Source organism: Littorina saxatilis, linkage group LG4 (assembly GCF_037325665.1).
Source record: "Littorina saxatilis isolate snail1 linkage group LG4, US_GU_Lsax_2.0, whole genome shotgun sequence".
Taxonomy (NCBI): Eukaryota; Metazoa; Mollusca; class Gastropoda; order Littorinimorpha; family Littorinidae; genus Littorina; species Littorina saxatilis.
This window is the reverse complement of record NC_090248.1, coordinates 17,661,884-17,689,079: the sequence shown is the minus strand read 5'-3', so window position 1 is coordinate 17,689,079 and position 27,196 is coordinate 17,661,884. Positions and strand designations below refer to the sequence as shown.

Here is a 27,196-nt window from a genome sequence, read left to right as displayed (position 1 = left end):
AAACGAAGGGTGACATATATCACCACAGATTCACTTGATACCACACAAGCTATGCTTATTAGAGTGTGGTCATGTATTTACGTGCAAATAGAAATTGTTTTATATAGGTGCTGTGAAGATCAACATAATACTAATAGTTATACCCGTACAGAAATAACCAATTAAAATAAAACGTTAGAAAAAGCTAATATTTTGAAGCAAAGAAGAGGAGGAAGGGAAGATATGGGACTTTAAATTACCCCCAAAAGGTTAACGGAAACTGGGTGGTGTGTGTGTGTGTGTGTGTGTGTGTGTGTGTGTGTGTGTGTGTGTGTGTGTGTGTGTGTGGTTGTGGGGAGGGGGGGTGATGAGTGACACAGACTTACACTTGCTAATTTAATTTCCCTGTATAACGGCAATGATTTCCGGCAAAATAATACATAATCATAATATCAGAATAGATCATTTAGCCACACACTATATAACATCTTTGAATGACGCAGATATTACCTTCAAGAAGTATCTGCATGGCTAAAGATTAGGGATGTAGTTCATGCCTTTGATGGCGAGTTATCGACCACTCAAAAACAAGCTGTCCTGACCTGAATTCATAAAGGTAAAGAATTGCCCAGGGATGATCTCGGGAATGGAGACCAATATCTCTGACTAACACAGATTATAAGATCCTCGCAAAATGTTTGGCATGGCGACTTTCCACTGTAATTGGTGATATTATTCATGAAAATCAGGTTGGTATTTTGAAAGGTAAAAAAAAATAGCACAATGATTCGACTTATTGATGACACCATAGATATTATGAATACAATGGACAAGCATCGAGTTTTCTTGGCAGTTGATTTCCGACGTGCTTTTGATAGTATATCCAAAGACTTTATTTTGTTTGCTTTTTATAAATTTGGTTTTGGAGACAATTTTAAGAGATGGGCTTCTGTTATTATGAATAATAGTCAAAGTTGTATTAATTATACAGGATGGATTTCTGAGCATTTCCCTGAGGAAACAGACATTCGTCAAGGATGTCCTTTCCCGCCGATGGCTTTTATCATAGCCCTTGAATTGTTAGCAATTAAGATTCGTTCAGATAAAGATATTGAGGGTATCCGTCTATACCCATGTCATCTTTTGGGGTATCACCAATGACGGTCCCAAAACTGCTCTTATATGCCGATAATGTCACCTTTTGTTTTTACATGATAAAAGAGATTTAGAAAGGGCATTACATATTTTAAACACGTTTAAAAGTTTTTTTTTCAATTTCGGAATTGAATTTTAACAAAACAGAGGCCATGTGGATTGGGTCAAACAAATTTTGTACGGACCAATACTTTGGTCTTAGATGGAAACGGAAAGTAAAAATTATTGGATTTGTTTGTTCAAACAATATGCCTGCATTATCAATTGAGGACAACTGGTCTAAGAAAATTCAACGTATGCAACAATTCATTTTTAATTGATCCAAAAGAAACTTAAGTATACAAGGTACAATTTGTATTGTTAAAATCTTTCTTATTTCTCAGTTCGTTTATATTTTCCAGTCTCTAGCAGTGCCTTATCCTGTTTTACATCACATTAATTTTATTTTGTTCAGGTTTATTTGGAAGAAAAAAATTCAAATACCCGCGCATTTGAAAAAGTAAGACGAACAGTTATGTGTAAAGACAAAGAACATGGTGGATTAAACATGATAAATGTTGTGGACATGCACAACTCATTTATGATTTCTTGGATGGTTAGTCTGCATTTTTTGACGCACAATTAGTGGTCCGTTATTCCAAGATATTTGTTTGGCGACTTTGGTCATTGGCTTATCTTGACGAAACAGAAACACTTGTGTTAACGGGAGGTGTCACTTGAAGCACATCGCATGTAGAAGCGTATAGGCAGATGGTGAGAGAAAATTAATGCCGATCCTCTAAGGTTCTCTCCCCACCCATAACTCTCTGCATCATCAATATGGTGAAACGGTTACTGGAACTATTCAGTAAAGGGCAATTATGAGTTCGCAACTTTTTACATTTAGTCAAGTTTTGACTTAAATGTATATTTCGGTAGACTGGGGAATGTCGAGACGAGAGAAAGAGAGAGAGAGAGAGAGAGAGAGAGAGTGTCGGTGTGTGTGTATGTGTGTGTGTGTGTGTGTGTGGGTAGAGCGATTCCTAAAAAGCTATACTGGCCAGATCTTCATGAAACGTTACTTATGCATTCTTCCAAATGGTATCCCAAGACGTTATCTTTTTTTCTTCTCAATTTTGTTTTGTTTTTCGATACATATCCGGCGACGACATATCCGGCTAAACATTTTTTTTTTCAAATTGATTGACATTTTCATGAAACAATCAAGCATGTTCTAATCATTTTTATATGAGTAAGAAAGACTATTGCAATATCTTTGGACAAACGTATGTATTTATAACCACGCGCTCCCGGTTCATACGCGTGTAGCCTTACGTTAATGCGTAGGGAGTAAAGCGACTGTTGCCATGCTTGACGTTATGCCTTCTTCGTCCTCTTCTTCCCTTTCTTCTTATCTGTGAGTCAGCCAAGAGACTGGCACTGTCAACACAGGGAGGCCCCTCCCCCTCACTGTGCTTTAGTCTATCTGTGAGTCAGCCAAGAGACTGGCACTGTCAACACAGGGAGGTCGCTCCCCCTCTCTGTGCTTTAGTCTATCTGTGAGTCAGCCAAGAGACTGGCACTGTCAGCACAAGGAGGCCCCTCCCCCCTCTCTGTGCTTTAGTCTATCTGTGAGTCAGCCAAGAGACTGGCACTGTCAACACAGGGAGGCCCCTTCCCCCTCTCTGTGCTAAAGTCTATCTGTGAGTCAGCCAAGAGACTGGCACTGTCAACACAGGGAGGCCCCTTCCCCCTCTCTGTGCTAAAGTCTATCTGTGAGTCAGCCAAGAGACTGGCACTGTCAACACAGGAAGGTCCCTCCCCCCTCTATGTGCTAGAGTCTATCTGTGAGTCAGCCAAGAGACTGGCACTATCAACACACTGTCAACACAGGAAGGTCCCTCCCCCTCTATGTGCTAGAGTCTATCTGTGAGTCAGCCAAGAGACTGGCACTGTCAACACAGGGAGGTCCCTCCCCCCTCTCTGTGCTAGAGTCTATCTGTAAGTCAGCCAAGAGACTGGCACTGTCAACACAGGGAGGTCCCTCCCCCCTCTCTGTGCTTTAGTCTATCTGTGAGTCAGCCAAGAGACTGGCACTGTCAACACAGGGAGGCCCCTCCCCCCTCTCTGTGCTTTAGTCTATCTGTGAGTCAGCCAAGAGACTGGCACTGTCAACACAGGGAGGTCCCTCCCCCTCTCTGTGCTAAAGTCTATCTGTGAGTCAGCCAAGAGACTGGCACTGTCAACACAGGGAGGTCCCTCCCCCCTCTCTGTGCTAGAGTCTATCTGTGAGTCAGCCAAGAGACTGGCACTGTCAACACAGGGAGGCCCCTCCACCCTCTCTGTGCTTTAGTCTATCTGTGAGTCAGCCAAGAGACTGGCACTGTCAACACAGGGAGGCCCCTCGCCCCTCTCTGTGCTTTAGTCTATCTGTGAGTCACCCAAGAGACTGGCACTATCAACACACGATCAACACAGGGAGGTCTCTCCTCCCTTTCTGTGCTAGAGTCTATCTGTGAGTCAGCCAAGAGACTGGCACTATCAACACAGGGAGGTCCCTCCCCCCTCTCTGTGCTAGAGTCTATCTGTGAGTCAGCCAACAGACTGGCACTGTCAACACACTATCAACACAGGGAGGTCTCTCCTCCCTAGGCCCTTTCTGTGCTAGAGTCTATCTGTGAGTCAGCCAAGAGACTGGCACTATCAACACAGGGAGGTCCCTCCCCCCTCTCTGTGCTAGAGTCTATCTGTGAGTCAGCTAACAGACTGGTACTGTCAACACAGGAAGGTCCCTCCCCCCTCTCTGTGCTAGAGTCTATCTGTGAGTCAGCCAAGAGACTGGCACTGTCAACACAGGGAGGTCCCTCCCCCCTCTCCGCTCTGTGCTAGAGTCTATCTGTGAGTCAGCCAAGAGACTGGCACTGTCAACACAGGGAGGCCCCTCCCCCCTCTCTGTGCTAGAGTCTATCTGTGAGTCAGCCAAGAGACTGGCACTGTCAACACAAGGAGGCCCCTCCCCCCTCTCTGTGCTTTAGTCTATCTGTGAGTCACCCAAGAGACTGGCACTATCAACACATGCACTATCAACACAGGGAGGTCTCTCCTCCCTTTCTGTGCTAGAGTCTATCTGTGAGTCAGCCAAGAGACTGGCACTATCAACACAGGGAGGTCCCTCCCCCCTCTCTGTGCTAGAGTCTATCTGTGAGTCAGCCAAGAGACTGGCACTGTCAACACACTATCAACACAGGGAGGTCTCTCCTCCCTAGGCCCTTTCTGTGCTAGAGTCTATCTGTGAGTCAGCCAAGAGACTGGCACTATCAACACAGGGAGGTCCCTCCCCCCTCTCTGTGCTAGAGTCTATCTGTGAGTCAGCCAACAGACTGGTACTGTCAACACAGGAAGGTCCCTCCCCCCTCTCTGTGCTAAAGTCTATCTGTGAGTCAGCCAAGAGACTGGCACTGTCAACACAGGGAGGTCCTTCCCCCTCTCTGTGCTAAAGTCTATCTGTGAGTCAGCCAAGAGACTGGCACTGTCAACACAGGGAGGTCCTTCCCCCTCTCTGTGCTTTAGTCTATCTGTGAGTCAGCCAAGAGACTGGCACTGTCAACACAGGGAGGTCCCTCCCCCCTCTCTGTGCTTTAGTCTGTCTGTGAGTCAGCCAAGAGACTGGCACTGTCAACACAGGGAGGCCCCTCCCCCCTCTCTGTGCTTTAGTCTATCTGTGAGTCACCCAAGAGACTGGCACTATCAACACACGATCAACACAGGGAGGTCCCTCCCCCCTCTCTGTGCTAGAGTCTATCTGTGAGTCAGCCAACAGACTGGCACTGTCAACACAGGGAGGTCCCTCCCCCCTCTCTGTGCTAGAGTCTATCTGTGAGTCAGCCAAGAGACTGGCACTGTCAACACACTATCAACACAGGGAGGTCTCTCCTCCCTAGGCCCTTTCTGTGCTTTAGTCTATCTGTGAGTCAGCCAAGAGACTGGCACTATCAACACAGGGAGGTCCCTCCCCCCTCTCTGTGCTAGAGTCTATCTGTGAGTCAGCCAACAGACTGGCACTGTCAACACAGGGAGGTCCCTCCCCCCTCTCTGTGCTAAAGTCTATCTGTGAGTCAGCCAAGAGACTGGCACTGTCAACACAGGGAGGTCCTTCCCCCTCTCTGTGCTAAAGTCTATCTGTGAGTCAGCCAAGAGACTGGCACTGTCAACACAGGGAGGTCGCTCCCCCTCTCTGTGCTTTAGTCTATCTGTGAGTCAGCCAAGAGACTGGCACTGTCAACACAGGGAGGTCCCTCCCCCCTCTCTGTGCTAAAGTCTATCTGTGAGTCAGCCAAGAGACTGGCACTGTCAACACAGGGAGGTCCCTCCCCCCTCTCTGTGCTAGAGTCTATCTGTGAGTCAGCCAAGAGACTGGCACTATCAACACACTATCAACACTGGGTGGTTCCCCCCCCCCCCCCCTCTGTGTTAGAGTCTATCTGTGAGTCAGCCAAGAGACTGGCACTGTCAACACAGGGAGGTCCCTCCCCCCTCTCTGTGCTAGAGTCTATCTGTGAGTCAGCCAAGAGACTGGCACTGTCAACACAGGGAGGTCCCTCCCCCCTCTCCGCTCTGTGCTAGAGTCTATCTGTGAGTCAGCCAAGAGACTGGCACTATCAACACACTATCAACACTGGGTGGTTCCCCCCCCCCCCCCTCTGTGTTAGAGTCTATCTGTGAGTCAGCCAAGAGACTGGCACTATCAACACAGGGAGGTCCCTCCCCCCCCTCTGTGTTAGAGTCTATCTGTGAGTCAGCCAAGAGACTGGCACTGTCAACACAGGGAGGTCCTTCCCCCTCTCTGTGCTAAAGTCTATCTGTGAGTCAGCCAAGAGACTGGCACTATCAACACAGGGAGGTCCCTCCCCCCTCTCTGTGCTAGAGTCTATCTGTAAGTCAGCCAAGAGACTGGCACTGTCAACACAGGGAGGTCCCTAGGGTTCGCAGCATGGCAAGGCGAGTGACAGGACAGCATGACAAGGTGAGAGGCGGACAGTATGGTAAGGCGAGTGACAGGACAGTATGGTAAGGCGATCGAGTGACAGGACAGTTATGAATGCATATCAAGGCCAACAGTCATACATATTCGACAAACAAATGTAGTCATGTCAATGATAGTTATAAATGTCACAGTGATAATGGAAAAAAATTAAGACCGCAGCTGCTGCACAATCTACTCATTATTCAAATGAACAGTTTTCGCCAATTGCCTGTATACGCGCAGAGCACCTGTTTCGTCGCACACCGGCACCGAAAGAAGGGAGCAAAAGCAAACACAAATGTGTGTGTAAGTTTGTGTTTGTCAACCAGTCACGCTCGTCGCGGGTGAGAAAGCTTCCACCAGTGTCAACACGGCGTACAGGCTTTTCATGGCTAAGGCAAAAAAAATCTCTTATTGTGCGAGTGGCAGGACAACACCGCAAGCTTTTTGGGGTGAACATACCGTGTGGACCTTTTCTCGCTCAGTTTGTGCAGTTTTATGAAAAGCAAAGATTCACTGAATGAAGAGATAGCGATGGTTGCAGCGTCTCCCGTGGCCCCCTGGAACTAATGGGTTAATTGCTGTGACAAGCGCCACAATCAATAACACAATTTTAATTACCGCTAAAGTGTATCGTCTATCGTCTGGTTGTGAGAGGAACCACCGCACACTGAATTGGACTCCCCGAAGTAACGTGTGTTTTACCGATTGTTTGACGCTATTTATTTTCTGTCCACGAGGCGCATGTTTGAGTGAGTGCATTACGTTTCGAAAAGAACATTCTCTTCTTCTTCGTTCATTGGTTGAAACTCCCACGGTTTTTACGTGTATGATCGTTTTTACCCCACAATTCAGGCAGCCATACGCCGTTTTCGGAGGATGCATGCTTGGTATGTTCGTGTTTCTGTAACCCACCAAACTCTGACATTGATAACATGATCTTTTCCGTGCGCACTTGGTCTTGTGCTTGCGTGTACACACGAAGAGGGATAAGGCACTTATAGCAGGTCTGCACATAAGTTGACCTGGGAGATCCGAAAAAATCTCCTCCCTAAACCCACCAGGCGCGGCCGGGATTCGAACCAACGACCTTCCGCTTGGGAGACAGGCGTCACTAGGCCATTACGCCCGTCGAAGAGAACATTCAACGCGGACTCTAATTACGTTAAAGGTACATGTACCTCACTGAGTTGCTTCCCGTCTGGACCATCTCGTTAATCTTGTCAAATTCAGATCTGACAAACAAAGGGACGTATGTATTCTTAATGCAAACGACTTGTGCAATAGGTGTGACTGAGAGTCATGCAGAACCAAGCTCCCGACACCTGAGAAAAATGAAATGAACAAGCGATTTTCATCCTCAAGGATGGTTTGACATAACTCTCATTTACTCGTGTTGCACTTAGAACGCTTACGTCGCGTTGTTTCTTAAATCTTATAATTATAGTTTTGTCTCATTTGTTTATGATTCACTTGTAAAGTTACATTTTCTGCTCCCACATTTACTTCCATATTTAGACTTCTTTTATTTAAGACCTACTTTTTCTCAGTACCCAGTTACATAAACGCAAATTAAGGTAACTTATGTAACTTACGTACCCCCTCCCATTTTCAGTCGCCTAACTCCGCCCCTCCCTGGCAGCAACAGAAAGATTGGAGACGCCGGATGCTGGGGATGGGCTTCTTTTAGGCAAGACTTCCTCCCTGGGTAGGACCTGCTTCTTGTGCGTGTCGTCTGTAGAGGACAACGGTTGTCAAGATAAACTGGGGGATTTTTCTGAAGTTCCTGTTGGCAGCCATACAGCTTCCAGAGGGGTGTCAGGCTTTCATACAGTTGTTTAATGGCGGTGGAGTTGTGGACACTGCTGGGGAATATGCTTTACTAGCTGTTGGTTCTCCAATTCCGCACATGCAGTTTGTGGAGGCGGCTAGTTTTCTTACCTCGTTTTCTTAGTTTTTCTGTATACAAAGTGTGTACATTTATTTCTATTATAAGACGTCCCTTTTTAAACGTAATTTTTTTCTCTCCACAGTTTGGGAGATCTTAAAAGAGAGATCCCACTGTGTCTGGTTACATGAACACACATTTAGATAACTGAAGTAACTGACCCAACCGGGAATCAAACCCATGCAGGAACAGCGTCACTGCAGATGCACTAAACACTGTGCCAACGTCCCTTGTCCTATATAACCAACTCTGAAACTCTCTTCGCTGTTTCAGCACTAAGTGAGGAAGACATGCGCGTGATGGCGTCGCAGGCACTGATGAAGTATTGTGGAGAATCCAGGTACAAACTAACCCAACCGCGTCCTAATCAATCATCAAGAGCTCTTAGCGTGTCATGCTTGAGCGGCAAGAAATTGAAGCTGCCACAAGTAAAGAAAATGAAGTAAAAGGGAAAACGCATTTGAAAGACTTAATACCTAATTTGTTTTATCTGCGGCAAAAAAATTCGCCGAATGGCGGAAGCATGTGGTTAAGGCGGCTACTTATTGCCTCCCTTTGTTCCTGTATACTTAATGATCCAGGAGCTCGACATCAACGGACAGGAAACTTGCGAAAAACTCTTCAGACCATAAGATGCTCTTAACTGCTATCATTTGTTGAATCAACTATCATTACATGCTCAAGTCCGGACCATTTTACCTGTACGCTTCATTACTGGTCAATACACCTTTCTACACATTCACCATCAGTGCTGTCCCTTCACGTCAATTTCCCAGAGAGCTTTCCGGAGGGCGAAGACAGTAAGCTGGTGATGCCGCACGTGCAATGCATTGACAGCAATGATTAGACGCTGTTGTTCCGCCTTGTTGCGGTGTGTTATGCTCTCACAAAATACAATAGGAAAAAAAGTCGGTTATTCCACAGATAAAAGAGATATTATCAGATAACCAAACAGACGAACCTTACGTTAACCTGTTTCATTTCTGCAGCAATGCGACAACAAAATTAGCGGCACGAATTTGAGGCGAAGTCATTCGTGGAAAAGGAAAAGACTAGAGTTGAAAGAAAACAAATTATTTAAATCAGAGAAAGTTTTAGCCGGTAGTCAACACATGAGCTATGAAGTCTTTATTATTTTGTTGGGCAATCTGACTGGTTAGTTTTGATGCTACACTGTAGGCCTACAAATGAGGTATCTGTCAACCGTGTCCGAAACGCGGGTTTGGGTGCCAGACTTTGACGGTGACACGAAAAACATCTCTATGTTTGACACTGCTCTATTCTATATAGTAGTTTTGCCTCAGACATCCAGCACAAAACATGTGAATAAAATTACATTCATGTTTGGTTGAATTTCTTGCCAAGAATCAAAATAGTTGCGCTCTTTCCTGAGTTTGTATCATACAAAATAAAATAACATGCGTATGAATCTTTCTTGTGTAAAGTTTGTATACGTGCAAGACGAAGTGTTTACAGTGTGGCATTATATAATCATGTAATGAAGCAAGGAAGCTACGCTATGAATGCCTGCCACTGTACTTTGTACACGAATGACTGCAGAGGAACAGACGGAACACCAATCATTAAGTATTCTGATGATTCTGCAATAGAGGATTTATCAAACTGTGACTCCACACATTTTTGTGAGGTGGAAAAAGTTCACATGTGGTACAAAGAAAATCTGTTAGAACTGAATGTAAGTGAAACCAAAGAGATGGTGATTAATTTTAGAAAGATCCCAGCGATTGTGTCAGACCATGATCATTGATGGCTTCAAAGTTAAGCGAGTAGTAGAATATGTTAAGTACATGGGTACCGTTTTAGATAACAAGTTAAATGTTACTGTTAACACTGATTTCATTCACACGCAGATGTCAGTCAACGATATTTTGTCTTCAAAAACTGAGAAACCTTGACGTGAAACCCGATGTTTTCCCAGTTTCATAGAATCCGTTCTGTCCCAAGTTAGGCCAATGGGTCCTGAGAGGACGTACAAATCAAATAGTCAGAATCCGTTTTAACATTTTATTTGTTAGTTTGGAAGCTTTAGTGTCAAAAATAAAAATGTGTTAGAAAAAGTAGTCAATGTCTGCAGCAAGATATTCGTCAAAAACAACAGACAGACTGGCACTATCAACACAGGGAGGTCCTCCCTCCCTCTCTGTGCTAGAGTCTATCTGTGAGTCAGCCAACAGACTGCCACTGTCAACACAGGGAAGTCCCTCCTCCCTCTCTGTGCTAGAGTCTATCTGTGAGTCAACCGACAGACTGGCACTATCAACATCGTGCTTCTCGTAAGGACAAAACCATTGCAAATGACTGCACACAATCATGTTATTACCAAGCACTACAAATTTCGGGACGGACGACGATTTCGTGTCCCAAAATTCAGGACTGTAAGAGCAAAAAATAGATATGGTAGGAACAATCTGAACTGTTGTCACCGGTAATACAACTGCAGAAGCAGTCAACACAAAGCAGCCTCCCACTCAGAGTTTCAGAGCCCTCCTCGATCAGCCCGCCGACCAAGAAGTCGGAAGGCTATTTAGCAAGTCTCAGATGCTCTTAACGCCAACGGCCGCTCCTCGACTCCAAGAGATGATGACAGTCCCACTTCAGAGCGCGACCCGTCCTTGCTGGGATCGCACCGTGCCTCAGCAGCCAGTCGTGCACAGCCGCAGCAAATGGCCGCCTAATGAAATAATGGTCTGTCAATCCGCACAACTGGCCCCGCCATCGCTACAGCGCATTAGCTCATCAAGAGCAGGAGATCAGATAAATATTTACCCGCCATTCGCCTTTCTGGTCTGGGACGGCGCGCCCATTGTCTTTGGCAGAGGATGAGCTAGGTTTGTGGCACTGTGTGGACCGTGACACGTCGGTTGCGCTGTCAGTCATCATTTTCATACGTTTCAACATTATTTTGCTGTCACACTGTCACTGTTCGACTGTCATGTCACCTTTTTATATTTAGTCAAGTTTTGACTAAATATTTTAACATCGAGGGGGAATCGAAACGAGGGTCGTGGTGTATGTGCGTGTGTCTGTGTGTGTGTCTGTGTGTGTGTGTGTGTGTGTGCGTGTGTGCGTGTGTGTGTGTAGAGCGATTCAGAGTAAACTACTGGACCGATCTTTATGAAATTTGACATGAGAGTTCCTGGGTATGATATCCCCCAGACGTTTTTTTCATTTTTTCGATAAATATCTTTTATGACGTCATATCCGGCTTTTTGTAAAAGTTGAGGCGGCACTGTCACACCTTCATTTTTCAATCAAATTGATTGAAATTTTGGCAAAGCAATCTTCGACGAAGGCCGGACTTCGGTATAGCATTTCAGGATGGAGGCTTAAAAATTAATTAATGACTTTGGTCATTAAAAATCTGAAAATTGTAATTAAAATTATTTTTTTATAAAACGATCCAAAATTACTTTTATTTTATTCTTCATCATGTTCTGATTCCAAAAACATATAAAAATGTTATATTTGGATTAAAAACAAGCTCTGAAAATTAAAAATATAAAAATTATGATTAAAATTAAATTTCCGAAATCGCTTTGAAAACAATTTCATCTTATTTCTGGTCGGTTCCTGATTCCAAAAACATATAGATAAGATATTTTTGGATTAAAAACACGCTCAGAAAGTTAAAACGAAGAGAGGTACAGTAAAGCGTGTGCTATGCAGCAGAGCGCAACCGCTAGTACCGCGCTAAACAGGCTCGTCACTTTCACTGCCTTTTGCACTAGCGGCGGACTACGGTCATTGTGAAAACATGCAGTGCGTTCAGTTTCATTCTGTGAGTTCCACAGCTTGACTAAATGTACATGTAGTAATTTCGCCTTACGCGACTTGTTTTTCTATTATCATTGCGCCTTTTCTTTCACTTCGTCACCGATTCGCTGTCATGGTGATATATATATATTGTCTTATGTGTTATACTGTCGCGAATTAATGTCATGTATACTTTCAACACCACTATTAAATTCGCTTTTTCATTGACAGTGATATATGGTTATGTCAGACTTCAGTATTATGTGATACTGTCACTATCCGTGTGACGATTTTAAAACTGCGGTGCACGGTAATCATGCCCTTTCTTATCTAAACCTTTCTTTTGCATTCAGTGATCATATTTCTGTTTGCTCTTTTTAAAACAACTTTATGTGTGTCCCCTTCTGTCCTTTTTAGTTAGTGTTCAGTGTCCCCTTTTGAACCTTAAACAATCGTGCAAAACATTGGCACTCTGTTCAAAAAATGTTTCCGATACTAAAATTCGTGACTGTGTGTTTACTAAAGTGGATGGAATGATTGTGCTTAAAATCTGGCCAATAGAGCAAATCTTTTTATTATAAGTCCTTTTCGTAGGGTTTTCAGTCATTGAAATTTGTCACTCCAGTGATCATCTTTTCACATTCTGTTACCGGTAAACTATTACAGCCTACCTCTTTGCTGGATTCTGAAGTCCCCGTGTCATAAAGTCCACAGTTTTTGGTAAACGTGAACATTACTGGAGTTGACCGGAAACAGAGTCTCTGCGCATACCCGGGTGGGTGGTGTTTTCGGAATGTCGTGTCTGTCCCGGAAAGACTAAGTGATGCGTCAATTCCTGGCTGGGCTCAGGCTTTTTCCTGCCTCCATTACCTCAGACACAGGCCGACAGCCAACGGATGCCATTCATTTGCTTTCAAAATTCTTTGGTCGATATTTTTGCTGTCGTTGTTAATCGCTTGTGGAGAAAAATCGTTTTTGGGCTGAATCCTGCTTAACGAAGTCGGACACGGAACCGACTTGCCCTTTATACGGGTGCTCCATGTCACGCCCTCTTGGCAGTGACAGAACTACTGTTTGGAATTATACAACACAATGAACTGGTACACGTAGACGTACACACAGAAGTAAACATAGACATCGACAACTTTACTATCTCAAGAGAGAAATGTAGCCTACTCATCCACGGTATATAAAGAGTCAACATGTATCCTTGAAATAATGCATATCAACAACAAAATGACCTGTATTGTCATATCCCGAAGCTATGATTTATCATAATTGAAAGAATTACGAAAGCTCACTTCAAAGAATGAGATGCGCGGCTTGGCTTGGACAGGGGGGGTGGAGGTGAAGGGGATGTGTTACTGAGTTGGGTGTGGTGGTGGAGAGGAGGGGTTAAAGGTAAAAGATGGCTGTTATATGCGATACTGCTGGCCAGCGCATGATGGCGGACATAGGCAGCTGGCTGTGTATTGGTAGTTAACAAATGTCTTATGTCACCTCCAGCCTGCCAACAACTGATGTGTGTGTGTGTGTGGGGGGGGGGGCATAACAGTGATTTTTATTTATTCTTTGTTCTTCTTGTCAGTTTTAAGTAGCTATTCGCAAAACAAGCGTTTCCGTTGTAACGTCCTAGAATAACGTCCCCCTCTTTCAAAACGTTCGCCCGGTGACCATTTGTTTAACTAAAAGGTCCCCGGACACACAGAGAGAAACACACTCATTCCACACACACACACACACACACACACACACACACACACAGTAGAGAGGGTGGTGGGGGGGGGGGGCAGACGAATGGCCCGGTTGGGGATTGAATGAACCAAGTGGGGACGAAATGCTTGAAGAAGGGGGGACCATTCGGGATCCCATCCCAGAACATGCCGGGGACTTCTTCTTTAACTCAGAACGTCCCCCGGGGGCCTTTCTAGAAGGGGAACGGAAAGGGAGTGGTATTCAAGAAGAAAAAGAATTTAAGGTGGTCATTCAGATTCTGAAGCCGTTTTAGCTACTACGCTTTAACTTCCGATTTTAACTGGCATTCACGAGTCCCCCTCCGAACGCTGTTAGCTAACAAGGTTGTCTATTTATAAACCACGGGGTTTCCCTCACTTCCTGTTCAGTGCGCACGTGCAGTAGGTCTTATCCGCCTTCATTGCTTTTATTCCGCGAACGAACACGTGTGCATTGCATTTACTTCAGTCGACATGTACGGAACATCCATCGGACAAGCGAAAGCGCAGGCACACGAGGAAGAGATGGAGGGGAAGAGGAAGCGAAGTGCTAACTGGACTGACAGCGAAACGCGGACAAATACGAGATACCGCTCGCGAAAGATTTCAACCGATGCTCGATCATACCGGCTTGTGGTGAAAACGTGCTAGCGTCTTCTTTAATACATTACAGTGTCCATTTCCATCAACTGGTTCCGTGCCCGAATGGTTCTCACATTCGCCTGATGCGCGAGAGTCGAGTTCAAATCACCGTCTGTCCGTATTTTTTTTTACTCTTTGGCATTTGTTTATTTTTGTTTATTTTCTTCATGTGCAAAAGAGTACGTTATAATAGCAATAGATTTTTTTAGGCAGGAATGGGTTTTTTTGTTTTTTTGGTTACCATGATATCAATTTATTGATAAAGTTTGATAACTTAAACATGTAAACATTTGATTTAAAGAAAAATATGAAAAAGGATGCTCCCCGCTTAAAAAAAAACAAAGGTAAGAGAGAAGACAAAAAAAACCCTAAAACTTTCTGTACAAATCTACATCGTCATATTTATCGAAAGGATGAATGCGATCCCGGAAAATACGGTTTCTTCTCAGATTTCTTCTCTCGGCATATTCCAACATCATGAAGGCCGCCATCTTGAATAACGAAGGGGCCCGGTAGCTCAGTTGGTAGAGCACTGGACTTGTGATCGAAAGGTCGCAGGTTCGAATTCGGGCCGGGACGGACACGGGTCAACTTTATGTGCAGACCCAGAGACGGAAGCCATGTCCCACCCCCGTGTCATCACAATGGCACGTAAAAGACCTTGGTCATTCTGCCATAAGTGCAGGTGGCTGAATACACCTAAACACGCAGACACCTGGGTAGCGCGACTCCGTTGCTGCTAGCTTTCCACTGGGAGGAAGCGACCCGAATTTCCCAGCGATGGGACAATAAAGTAATGAAAATGAAAAATGAAAAATGAAAGATAACACGGTGTTAGCGATTGTAGAGACGAGGGGTAGGTCCTGTAACTCTGAAGGCGTCACGTGACTTTGGCGGGTCACAACGGGCTTTCGTGAATGCCGATTAGCGCGACTTACAGCTCAAACAGCGCCACCATGCGCTAAAGAGCTTTCTTGAATACCAGTCCGGGACGTTACACGGGTTATTTGTCCATACTGCAGTATTTTACTATTTCCAATGTTTTATTGCTTTAGATGTTTTTAATTGATCGATTGTTTGTGTGTTTCTTTTCTTGATGTTGTGTAGGTAAAATGTGTAAAGGCCGCAAAAGTGACAATTTGTATAAAAGTCTGTTTTGTGCAATGATATGCCTGACAGTGACACGAATCTACAACTGCACCTGATACCAAAGCTGCTTTTCATGTTGTCGATGAAAACCAAGCAGCAGAGGCAACAAATACAACAACAATAACAACAACAACAACACAACCATTACCTCCACCACACCTCCACCACCACCACCACCACCAACAACAACAACAACAAAAACAAAACAACAACAACAACAAAACAACAACAACAGTGATAACTGTCAAACAATAAGAAGAAAAGATGCCAAAAAGAGTAAAACATAAGAAGAAATGTCATTGATCAGTTTATTCGTTACTTTCACTGAAAAGCTTCTCGTTCACTTTTTCGCAAAACCAGACCCAAAACGTCCGTCTGAGGATGCGACAGAGACACTGAGAGCAGTAATTACAGCTTAGGTGCAAACGCCACGTGGCTACTACTCGCTCGCACCCCGCACGCGCCGAGATAGATTTCATGCAGATAGCGCGCGCCTACTGTGTGCTGGTCGCGGGCTGTCATTAGGGTAATCCCGGGGAGTGAGGCCACAGTAAAACACAGGCCAGCAATGCGCTGCCAGTCTGCCAACAAGACAGGCCGGTAACTTGAGCCTGCTCCGTCTCTGGCCTCCGTGGGCCCGCCATACGTCTCGTGCCTGTTAATTGTATCTCCGGGCCCAGTCTGGGTCTTCTGTGTCGGTTCGCTTCTGTGCACGGGCGACACAAACACACCCTGTTCCCTTTAGCTGCTGTTCGCTGCTCACCTGTCTGGTTTTTTTTAAGAAATGGTCAGAAACACACGCATGCACCCCCACCCCCTCTCTCTCTCTTTCTCTCTCTCTGAGCTCTCTCTCCGGGCACCCCCCACCCCCACCCCACCGACACACACACAAACACACATACACACGCACCATGGCACAAACACACACACACACACACACACACACACATACCTGCTCGCACGCAGAGAGAGAGAGAGAGAGAGAGAGAGGCATGGGATGGAGCATGACGGGTTCTCCAAGAGGGCAGCTGTGATGGGCGATGATAGGCGACAGTGGAAGAAACAAAAGGTAAAGCCACGCTCCGCCTCACATGAGGTTTACAGAACGATGGAATCTTTCACAAAATAAGCAAAATAACCTTATGGAACACACTTGCACTAGCAATTAACAGCATTAAATTACACAGTTCGCTTGAATGGCTAATTAGCAAGCGTAAACGCCGAAGCTTCTTCCAATAGTTAACAAGGTCGACTGTTACTTTGCTGAATATATACTGTTCAAAAAAAGAAACGCATAGTTGCTACTTGCCAAATTTGTTTTATTTTTCGAAAAAATTAACAGAAAATCCAATATTTAGATTATTTGTTTGAAATTTGGTATGGACACAGTTGAATGCACACACAGTTCATTTGCATCTTCAAATCAATCAGTCAATCAATACGATTGGGTGCCGAGGCTGTCAAGTCAGTAGGGGGTGTGACTGCCTTGAGCAGCAACAACTGCCCGGCACCTTCTGGGCATGGACTGGATCAGATGCCGGATATCTTGCTGTGGGATGGTGTCCCACTCCTCCTGGTGGAGTGCCTGCAATAGATCGCGGTGATTTGCCGGCGCTTCTTCTCGCCTGCGCACACGTCTGTCCAATTCATCCCAGAGGTGTTCTATCGGGTTCATGTCTGGCGACATGGATGGCCAGGGAAGCACCTGGACATGGTGGTCGGTGAGGAACTGGGTGGTGAGTCGTGCTGTGTGCGGGCGAGCGTTGTCCTGCTGGAATATGGCATCCTGGTCAGCCAGAAGAGGAAGGGCGTGTGGGCGCAGAATTTCCTCCACGTATCGCTGGGCAGTTATGCGCCCTTGGACGTGCACCAGGGTGCTCCTTCCAGCGGTATTGATCGCCCCCCACACCATGACGCCTCCACCACCATGAACGGGTGCCTCATCCACACAGTTGGGCGCGTAACGTTCGTTTACTCTCCGGTAGACCCTCCTCCGACCATCATGTCGCTGGAGCAGGAAGTAGGACTCGTCGCTGAACCACACGTGTCTCCAGTGATTCCGGACGGTCCAGCGAAGGTGCTGGTTGCCCCACTGCACTCGGTTCTGGCGATGGCGGCGGGTGAGGACAGCTCCTCTGTGAGGTCTGCGAGCTCTCAAACCAGCTTCATGCAGGCGGTTCCGCACGGTCTGGTCCGATAATCGGTGTGGCCCGGGGAGAGCCTGGACAGAAGATGAGGCCGACAGGAAACGATTCCGGAGGTGGCGGAGCCGTATGAAGCGGTCGTGAGCAGCAGTTGTCGCCCTTGGTCTTCCCGCTCGTGGCAAGTCAGCAACGGAGCCAGTGGCTTGAAACCTGACCCACAGTCTACTGATGGTGCTCTGGGACACGTGGAAGTGCCTGGCGATTGCACTTTGACTTTGGCCTGCTTGTAAACGACCCAATGCAATTTGGCGGTCTTCTCTGCTCAATCGGGCCATCTTTCGTCGCTGAATTGTCGTCTGATTTCTTTGTGGCGAACAATCCGCTTTTATGGGTTTTGGAAGACATGGTGAGAGCTCAATATTCCCCGAGTTTCACGAGATTACACTGAAGCATGACGAGTGGTCATGCCAAATGAGCAATTTTGACATTGTAGCCACTGATAACGCATGCGTCACGTGCAGAGCTCACTTGTGGCAATGGACGAAAGGTCGACGACCAGATAAACATTTTCTGCAGTTTGGTGGATATCCTTGTAGCCATATAACTAAATTAACCAAATATTACAAGCTATGCGTTTCTTTTTTTGAACAGTATACAAACAGTTCACCATGACAACAGCCAACCAGGACAACACTGTTGGGTGCAGGTGAGCCAAGGACAACAGTTAACAACGACCACTGTCGCTAGCTGAGGTTAACATAGTTCCCCAAAGACAGCGGCTTACAAGGACAACTGTCACTGACTGTGAGTACAGATGGTTCACAAAGGTCAACGGTTAACAATGACAGCTGCCATCGATACAGAGGTTTTGTCAAGGACAACAGTTAACAGGGACTCGTGTCGTCATTTGAAGACGGTTTGACAAGGACAACAGTTTACGAGGACAACTGCCGTCGGGTGAAGAGGGTTTGCCAACGAGAGTTAGCAGGGACACCTGTCGTCATTTGAAGAGGGTTCGCCAAGGACAACAGTTGTCTGACGGTTAGCGCTGTAGGACACCGTGTCTACCGCCGCCTCACGTCCGGCGTTCACAAGCATCTGGTGGATGAGGAATCTGTAAGCATGAAATGCCATATTTCTAAAATCTTACATTGGAAACATGACCGCATATACTAATAAGAAGAGAGACGTTGATTGGCATCAATTAAATCAATCAATGGATCAATCAATCGCATCGTTTACCGACACACTCGTAATCTGGCATGAGTTACAATATTCAGTAACAATCAATCAATCAGTCAATCAGTCAACGAGTCAACGAATCAGTTAATCAACCAGTCAAAAAATCAATCAATCAATCAATCAATCAATCAGTTATGCAATCAATCAATCAGTTATTCAATCAATCAATCAATCAATCAATCAATCAGTTATTCAATCAATCAATCAATCAATCAATCAATCAGTTATTCAATCAATCAATCAATCAATCAGTTAATCAATCAATCCGTCAACCAATCAATCAATCAATCAATCAAACACTGTGTACGTCGAAACTGACCGGACAGCTTGTTCCACGCCCAGGTTGTTCTTCACAGAAATGTCTCGCCAGGCGCAGAACCCGTAGTGTCCACTGACCGTGTCCAGCTCGTCACGGCTCACTGACCACTCCCTCACCGCGTCATTCTGCACACATGCACGCATGCATATAAATACAGTGATATTCAGTGTTGTTGTCTGTTAGTTTTTTGCCACGAAGAGCAAATGAACACCTGTACTTAAAATCGAACAATAAAAACGCACACAAACATTTTTCAAAAAAGTGTCATGCACTCTACTGGCCTGGTTTTGCACAAGAAATGTATTGACTGTCATTCACAGTTATACTTCTTCGCCATTCTAAAAAAAAAGCTAAGTCGCAAGGTGTAACTAGCCCCTCATCGCCCCCAAAACTGTCGGGATATTGCAAGACATCATCTCAGTTCAAATACCCCAAAACGTTCCAAAATTCAGGATCAATAAACAAGAATGTGTAGGTTATTGGAACGTTTAGTTAATGACGAAACAAAACATAACATTTACGTTTAGTTTTGTCGATAACTCAACGTTCCAATAACCTACAAATCTTGTTTTTACATTTAGTCAAGTGTTGACTAAATGTTTTAACATAGAGGGGGAATCGAGACGAGGGTCGTGGTGTATGTGTGTGTGTGTGTGTGTGTGTGTGTGTGTCTGTGTGTGTGTGTGTGTGTGTCTGTGTGTGTGTGTGTGTCTGTGTATGTCTGTGCGTGTGTGTGTGTAGAGCGATTCAGAGTAAACTACTGGACCGATCTTTATGAAATTTTACATGAGAGTTCCTGGGCATGATATCCCCAGACTTTTTTTTCTCATTTTTTCGATAAATGTCTTTGATGACGTCATATCCGGCTTTTTGTAAAAGTCGAGGCGGCACTGTCACTCCCTCATTTTTCAATAAATTTGATTGAAACTTTGGCCAAGCAATCTTCGACAAAGGCCAGACTTTGGTATTGCATTTCAGCTTGAAGGCTTAAAAGTTAATTGATGACTTTGGTCATTAAAAATCTGAACACTGCAATTAAAATAATTTGTTTATAAAACGATCCAAAAACACTTTCATCTTATTCTTCATTTCTTTCTGATTCCAAAAACATATAAATATGTTATATTCGGATTAAAAACAAGCTCTGAAAATTAAAAATATAAAAATTATGATTAAAATTAAATTTCCGAAATCGATTTAAAAATAATTTCATCTTATTCCTTGTCGGTTCCTGATTCCAAAAACATATAGATATGATATGTTTGAATTAAAACACGCTCAGACAGTTAAAAAGAATAGAGATACAAAAAAGCGTGCTATCCTGCTCAGCGCAACCACTACCGCGCTATTCGGGATTGTCAAATTCACTGCCTTTGCCACGAGCGGTGGACAGTCGATGCTACGAGTATACGGTCTTGCGGAAAAAATGCAGTGCGTTCAGTTTCATTCAGTGAGTTCGACTGAGCTTGACTAAATGTTGTATTTTCGCCTTACGCGACTTGTTTTTGTTCTTAGTTCAAATGCATACGAACTGTTCAACAACACGAGGACGCCAACATCTCTTCGCGTTTACGAAAATATGCTCTTTTGTTATTTAGTGCAAGGCCAGCAAAAATAGTAAGAATATCGCGCCTCTCCTTACAGGTAAAAACGACTGAGACTCAGAGGTTTCACAGCGGCATACTTCACTGAGCTGATCAAGAATTATGAAGTGTGCCTGAAAGTGCCACTGATGTAGAGAAAATCACACACCTTGTTTGCTAGCAGAAGACAGGGGATGGGGGAACCGTCCGGCAGACGACACTTGGAGTCCAGGTCCTCCTTCCAGCTGACCACGTGGGTGAAGGTGGCGGGGTCACAGAGGTCGAACATGAGCAGGCAGCCATGGGCGTTACGGTAGTAAGCCCGCGTCACTGCCCCGCCCCGCTCCATGCCTGGACAGCACATGCACGTGCGACGTGCACTCACCAAATGAGATCAAGTACGTCAACACAGGTATGAGCATATACGGTTTCACACACACACAAACACACACTGACACACACACACAGTGACACACACACACACACCGTCACACACACACACACACACACACACACACACACACACACACAACCACACAGTTAGGGGCTCCGCTCACATCAGCAGGACCGACGACGCACTGCAGATTATCCCAGCCCGCTACACGTTGCATGAAAGATCAAAAACAGGCCTATCGCGGCACAAATAATATGCAGTGCGTCGTCTGTGCCGCTGAAACTGCGCAGGTATATTCTGCCCATTACACGCACCCACGCACGAACACACGCATGCACCTGAAATATTGTATTGTTCATCAAAAACCATCGCGTCCTGAAAAGTGCATGTAACGCGGTTAAAATGCAGCCGTAAAACTGTTCTTAATATCAGAACGCTCGATGGGAAAGACATTTTTATTTTCCATACAATCTCATTTTGAACGCAAACAGTGTCAATAGACAGAAGTGAATTCTTAAAGGCAGACAACATTATTATTGTATGCAAGCATTTTCTTATGCTTGGCACAAAAAGGCTCAAAAATCACCAAAATAAGGCCTTAAAAACAAGACCTTGATTTTAAGAAATAAGGCCTCATTACTGTAAGGCCTTATTTCAGTAATAAGAGAGAGAGAGAGAGAGAGAGAGAGAGAGAGAGAGAGAGAGAGAGAGAGAGAGAGAGAAAGAGAGAGAGAGTGAGAGAGAGAGAGGGTGTGTGTGTGTGTGTGTGTGTGTGTGTGTGTGTGTGTGTGTGCGGTTGTGTTTGCAGATGAGTCAAGATACAGACAGGTGTACAGGAGAGTACAGGTGTGGCAAACGAATGTAACCTGTTATAATGTATATATTTTGGACATTTTGTCTTTTGTTCTGTGCCTGCGTTCGTTTGTGAGTGTGTGTGGGTGGGTGTTTTTGTTGTCTTTATGTCCTATGAAAAATAAAACAGAAATAAAACTGTATTTCTTTAATCCCTCATTTTTGTATGACCATAAAGACTTAAGGCCTTATTTCAAAATAATGTTGTGACCATATTGAAGACACCGTGAGACGCCGTGATTCTCAAAACAGCTGTCTGCTGACGACACAAGAAGGTCGCATGAATAAAGAGAGACAACTCGGTAAGTCAGGTTCAATGATAGCAACCTATCCTCATCCTGTGGTTGCTTCCCATTGCTGGGCATGCCATTAAAATGCATGCAGGATGAACATCTTCCACATGTTCACGCAGACACTTATATATGCACAACGGTGTTTTTTTTACTGTAAAATACCTGCGGATATTGTTGAAATATAACCTGAATACCGAAACATAACACACACACAAATAAAAATAAAAATGAAATAAGAAAAGCAAACTCCACTTCAATGTACAAGTGAACTATCAAAATAGTACCTGCTCTGCCTTGCTATATGTATATATACCAGTTTGAAACGCTTCTATGGACTAAAAGTTGAAAATTGTCGCTTTGTACGCGCTCTCAAGCTCCCTATGTGTGTGTGTGCGTGTGTGTGTGTGTGTGTGTGTGTGTGTGTGTGTGTGTGTGTGCGGGTGTGTGCGTGTGTCAGTGTGTGTGTGTGTGTATGTGTGCGTGTATGTGTGTGTACATGTGTGTGTGTGTGTGTGGTGTGTGCGTGTGTGTGTGTGTGTGTGTGTGTGTGTGTGTGTTAGGAGGCTGGAAATGGAAGGTTACCTGCTATGTCCCAGAGCTGCAACTTGATGGTCAAACCTCCGGCCCACTGTATCGTTTTCATTGTAAAGTCCACTGCAAAAAAACACGCTGTATATAACGATATGTCTTCAATACCAGAACGCCCCCCCCCCCCCCCCCCCCCCCGTCTGTCCCAGCTTCGGGGTCTTGTCCATAACCCTCCTACCACTGACATGCACACACACGCTCGAAAAACTGTCATGCATTGATTTTCTGTATTGCTGAACAATTCAACGATTTTGTAAGTGATCAAATCGTTTTGGTTCCTGTCAACTTATGCCGGGGTGATTTATGGGTGTGTTTATACATGCATGCGTGCATGTGTGTATGTGTTAGTGTGGTTATGTCTGTCTGTTTGTCTGTCTGTCTATCTGTCTGTCTGTCTATCTGTCTGTCTGTCTGTCTGCGCGAGAGAGATAAGCAAAGGGAATTGTAGAGAGAAATACTATACGTCCCTGTCTGTTGAATTTCCACAACATGAACCACTACTTTACTCCAGTCGTTTTTATTTTGTCTCGTTTGCATCATAATTATGCTGGAAAAGTAACATGAAATGCTTTTAAGAGATATTCCGGTCGAAGCGGGCACTGGGTAAAAAAACGAAATGTACCTCCGATTGTTTCCTTGTAAGCCCGCATGAAGACGTTGTTGACGTAACGCTGCACAAGTGACGTCTTGCCCACCATGACGTCACCCAACAGCAGCAGCTTGAGCGTGATTTCCCTGTGTACAGGGCGTGACGTCAGGCTGTCGTCACGGTCCCAGCCACACGTTTTACGCCACTTCTCTACATTCGTCATGCTGGGTCATTCGCGACCCGTCATGCTGGGATACTGTTGGTCAAAGTGGCTCTGGTTGGAACTCAAATGTCAAAAAGTAGTACATGAGCGAACAAAAAAACAACCACAAAAATGATGTGAAAATGAAGAACACCTTTCCAATTTCGAAATCCTGGGACAATGTTATAAATAATGGTTTACAACCCGAGGTATCACAGGCTTCTCGCCACTTCTCTACTTTCGACTTGCTTTAGGATACTGTTCGTGAAAGGTGGTATACAATGTTAAATATATTATTGTTGTGGCATCTTTGTATAAGCAGAGCGGCTTCAACGTAACTAAATATTAAGATTTAATAATATAATGTAAGAAGTTAAAACGAAACATAACACCCAAGTGCTATGATTGTGCTTCGAGAAGCATGCTTCTCGTATCATAAGGTATCTAACCATTTTTGATGTGTCAAAAAAAGTACAATCAAATTGCCTTAGATTTTTCTTAATTGCATGAACAGACAAGAAAATACAAATCTCTCTTTACGAGTGTAATGGCAAAAGAATGAAGTGCGGGTTTTGTGCGTACGTCCGTGTGCGTGTGCGTGTGTGTGCATACACGTGTGTGTGTGTGTGTGTGTGTGTGTGTGTGTGTGTGTGTGTGTTTAGGTGTGCCTTTTTTCATTCAGCTCTCGCTTTGAAAGAAAGAAAAAGAAGGGAGGGGGTAGCGGAAAGACAACAACACGGGCGGACAGACGGACACTGAGACAAACAGGCATGGTGATACATCAGAAGAACACACCTTTCAAGGTTACTTTTGAATACTCAGGAACTAGGTGTGACATCAGATTGTCGCCTCAGGAAGAGGCCGTGTCCGACGTGTTGCACTAGCCATGTGAGGTACTCAGTGACAATATTCGGATCACAGCGTCTTTGGCATCACAACTCTTTGTAAGTACCAAAAGATCCGTCAGTCTAGGTCTCGTTTAGCACCACACGCATCACACAATACACACCCCTCATAGACTTGCTATCTGCCATAGGGCATAGCATTGGTCACTAAACGCAGCGACTTGACTGCAGATCTCTTTTCGGGCACATTTCTGACTACAGGACGCTCTAATTGACTGTTGTCAAAGGAATACTATTGGTCTGACCGTTTGGGGAGTTTCTGGCGAATTGGACGAATCTGAAGAACCTTGGGAATCCACTGCACCGTAATCTATACTTATAGACGCACACGACATGATTTGCTCGAAAACACACCACAAGTATGTTAATTAATCAAATGAAAGTGATTGAATGCGCTTCAGGGCTATAAGGCGCTGCTTCTCTCCGGTGTTGGAAACAAAAAGTAGTCCAAAGCGCCACCTGGTGTCAAGACAGTCAGCGGCGTCTTTGACGCCGCGACTTAGTAACCAGCATACCCTACACAAACATAGAAAGTAACTCAGTGGAAGTAACCCAACAAAGAGTGCTATTTCTTCGTCTGTTTACGACAGTTAATTGGGCTTTCAATACTCATGATTTTCCAAAGTGAAGGCGGTAGTAGTTTTTGTAACGCAATCTCTTATGGACTAGGTTTTGGGGGCCCGGTAGCTCAGCTGGTAGAGCACTGGACTTGTGATTCGCGGGTCACGGGTTCGAATCCGGGCCGGAACGGACACGGGTCAACTTTATGTGCAAATTCAGAGACGGTCCAAGCCCGGTGTCATCACTGTGGCACGTAAAAGACCTTTGTCGTTCTGCCATAAGTGCAGATGGCTGATAACACCTAAACACGCACACATTTGGGTAGCGCGACTCTGTTGCTTCTAGCTTTCCACTGGGTGACCCAAATTTCCCAGCGATGGGACAATAAAGTAATGAAAATGAAAATTAAAAAAATTAAAATAACTTTTTTCTTGGGTTTATACCTTTAATCTGCCACAGAGCATTCCATTGATTGCAAGACACATCAATTAATTTGATAGCATGTCTTTCAGTGCGCACCGTTGATCACGAAACACATAAGCTTATAGCATGTCTCTCATAAGGCAAACCACTGATCACAAAGCAAATCAGATAGCTGTGTGGCTGTCATCATTGATTGCATCACACACTGCACCTCCATCACAGGTTTTCACACATCTATTATGCCGGGAACAAGTGCTCACTTCCAAGCTCGTCAAGATGTGGACGATGTGCATTGTATGGTTTGGAGTACTAGTCTTCAGTACAAAACAAATTAATGCAACGAGACCGTTCCAAATTTTGTTCCTTTTTTTAATTTCTTTTTTTATCACACAGTGTCGTATTTCATGTCGCGTATTAATCTATCTCCACAAAGCTGCCATGAGCGATAGGTTAACATACACTCTTCAAAAGAAGTTAAGGATCACTTTTTTACAAGCACACCACACAAAACAGACAAGACCGAATTTTTTCATTTTTTTTAAATTATATAATTGAACAACCAAGGAGTAATGACAAACAAAGCAAAGATCGAACACGGCAGCGACAATTTAGCTAGAGTGTGTCAAACGTGACAACCCTCGAAAATGGAATTCACAACAATGTGAATCAGTGTCAATAACGCGTGTGCCCTCCGTTGTGTGCCAGGCATTCAACACATCGTTGGAGCATGGAGTGGATCAGGTTGCATATGATTGCTCTGGGAACTCCATTCCACTGCTGCTGGAGCCATTGCAGCAGTTGACCCAGATTGGCAGGAGGAGGGTGATGTTGCTGTACCCGACAACAAAGCTCGTCCCACATGTGCTCTATGGGGTTCAGGTCCGGGCTGTTGGCTGGCCACAGCATCCTGTTGACCCTGGCCTGCTGGATAAAGGTGTTTTGCAGCTGCAGAGCGATGGGGAGGTGCGTTGTCATTCTGAAGAATCGCACGAGGGCCGATCGCTTGGAGGGCTGGAACGACCAGGGGTTGCAGGATCTCATTCTGGTAGCGGACACCGGTCAAGTTGCCCACTACATGGTACAGAGGTGTCCTTAGACGTGTGCTGATCCCTCCCCAGACCATCACAGAGCCTCCGCCAAAACGCTGTCGTTCCAGAACAGCGCCTTCTGCGAAGCGCTCTCCGCGACGCCTCCACACTCGGATGCGACCATCAGCAGGTTCCAAGGAAAAGCGGGACTCATCTGTAAACAACACCTGAGCCCACTGCTGACGTTGCCACCTCACATGTTGAGTGCACCAGGCTCGGTGAGCTGCTCGGTGAGCTGCTCGGTGAGCTGCTCGGTGATTAGCAGTCAGGGTTGTTCCTCGGACTGGACGCCTTGCACGCAAGCCAAAGTTGTGTATGCGGTTTCGGATCGTCTGACCACTAACAACAGTGTTGGTGGTAGCTTGTAGGCGTTGCCTAATGTTGTTTGCCGTAGCCATTCTTTGTTGCATGGCCTGCCTCTGAATGAAGCGATTCTCTCTTTATGTGGTGACTCTGGGCCGACCAGAACGTTGTCGCTCCTGCACTCTTCCAGTTGCGTGGAATCTCTGTTTTAATCTGATGATGACAGAGGGAGCCACTGCAAGCCTCTGGGCCACTTGCCTGGCAGCAACAACGTCTTGTAGCCATCCTATTGCCCTTCCTCTATCCAAATCGCTCAGTTTTCTTCGTG

At 45.1% G+C, this 27,196-nt stretch overlaps 1 protein-coding gene across 1 annotated transcript; it reads right to left on the bottom strand.

The window, feature by feature from the left end:
• Positions 1 to 17,991: 17,991 nt before the first annotated feature.
• LOC138964119 (ras-related protein Rab-7L1-like) lies at positions 17,992 to 26,802 on the bottom strand. Its single transcript, XM_070336003.1, has 6 exons — positions 24,384 to 26,802; positions 23,420 to 23,670; positions 22,792 to 22,863; positions 20,840 to 21,021; positions 19,088 to 19,212; positions 17,992 to 18,640 (listed from the first exon to the last, which is right to left on the bottom strand). Exons 2-6 carry the CDS (start codon positions 23,607 to 23,609, stop codon positions 18,508 to 18,510), a joined length of 702 nt encoding a protein of 233 aa, XP_070192104.1. The 5' UTR covers positions 23,610 to 23,670; positions 24,384 to 26,802; the 3' UTR covers positions 17,992 to 18,507.
• Positions 26,803 to 27,196: the final 394 nt, after the last annotated feature.

Coding starts and splice junctions, on each gene's coding strand:
- LOC138964119 (XM_070336003.1), bottom strand. CDS start 23,609: ATGACGAATGTAGAGAAGTGGCGTAAAACGTGTGGCTGGGACCGTGAC. Junction 22,864..23,419: donor TTACAAGGAAACAATCGGAG/GTACATTTCGTT, acceptor GTTTTTTTGCAG/TGGACTTTACAATGAAAACG. Junction 19,213..20,839: donor GTCTTCTGCTAGCAAACAAG/GTGTGTGATTTT, acceptor GCATGTGTGCAG/AATGACGCGGTGAGGGAGTG.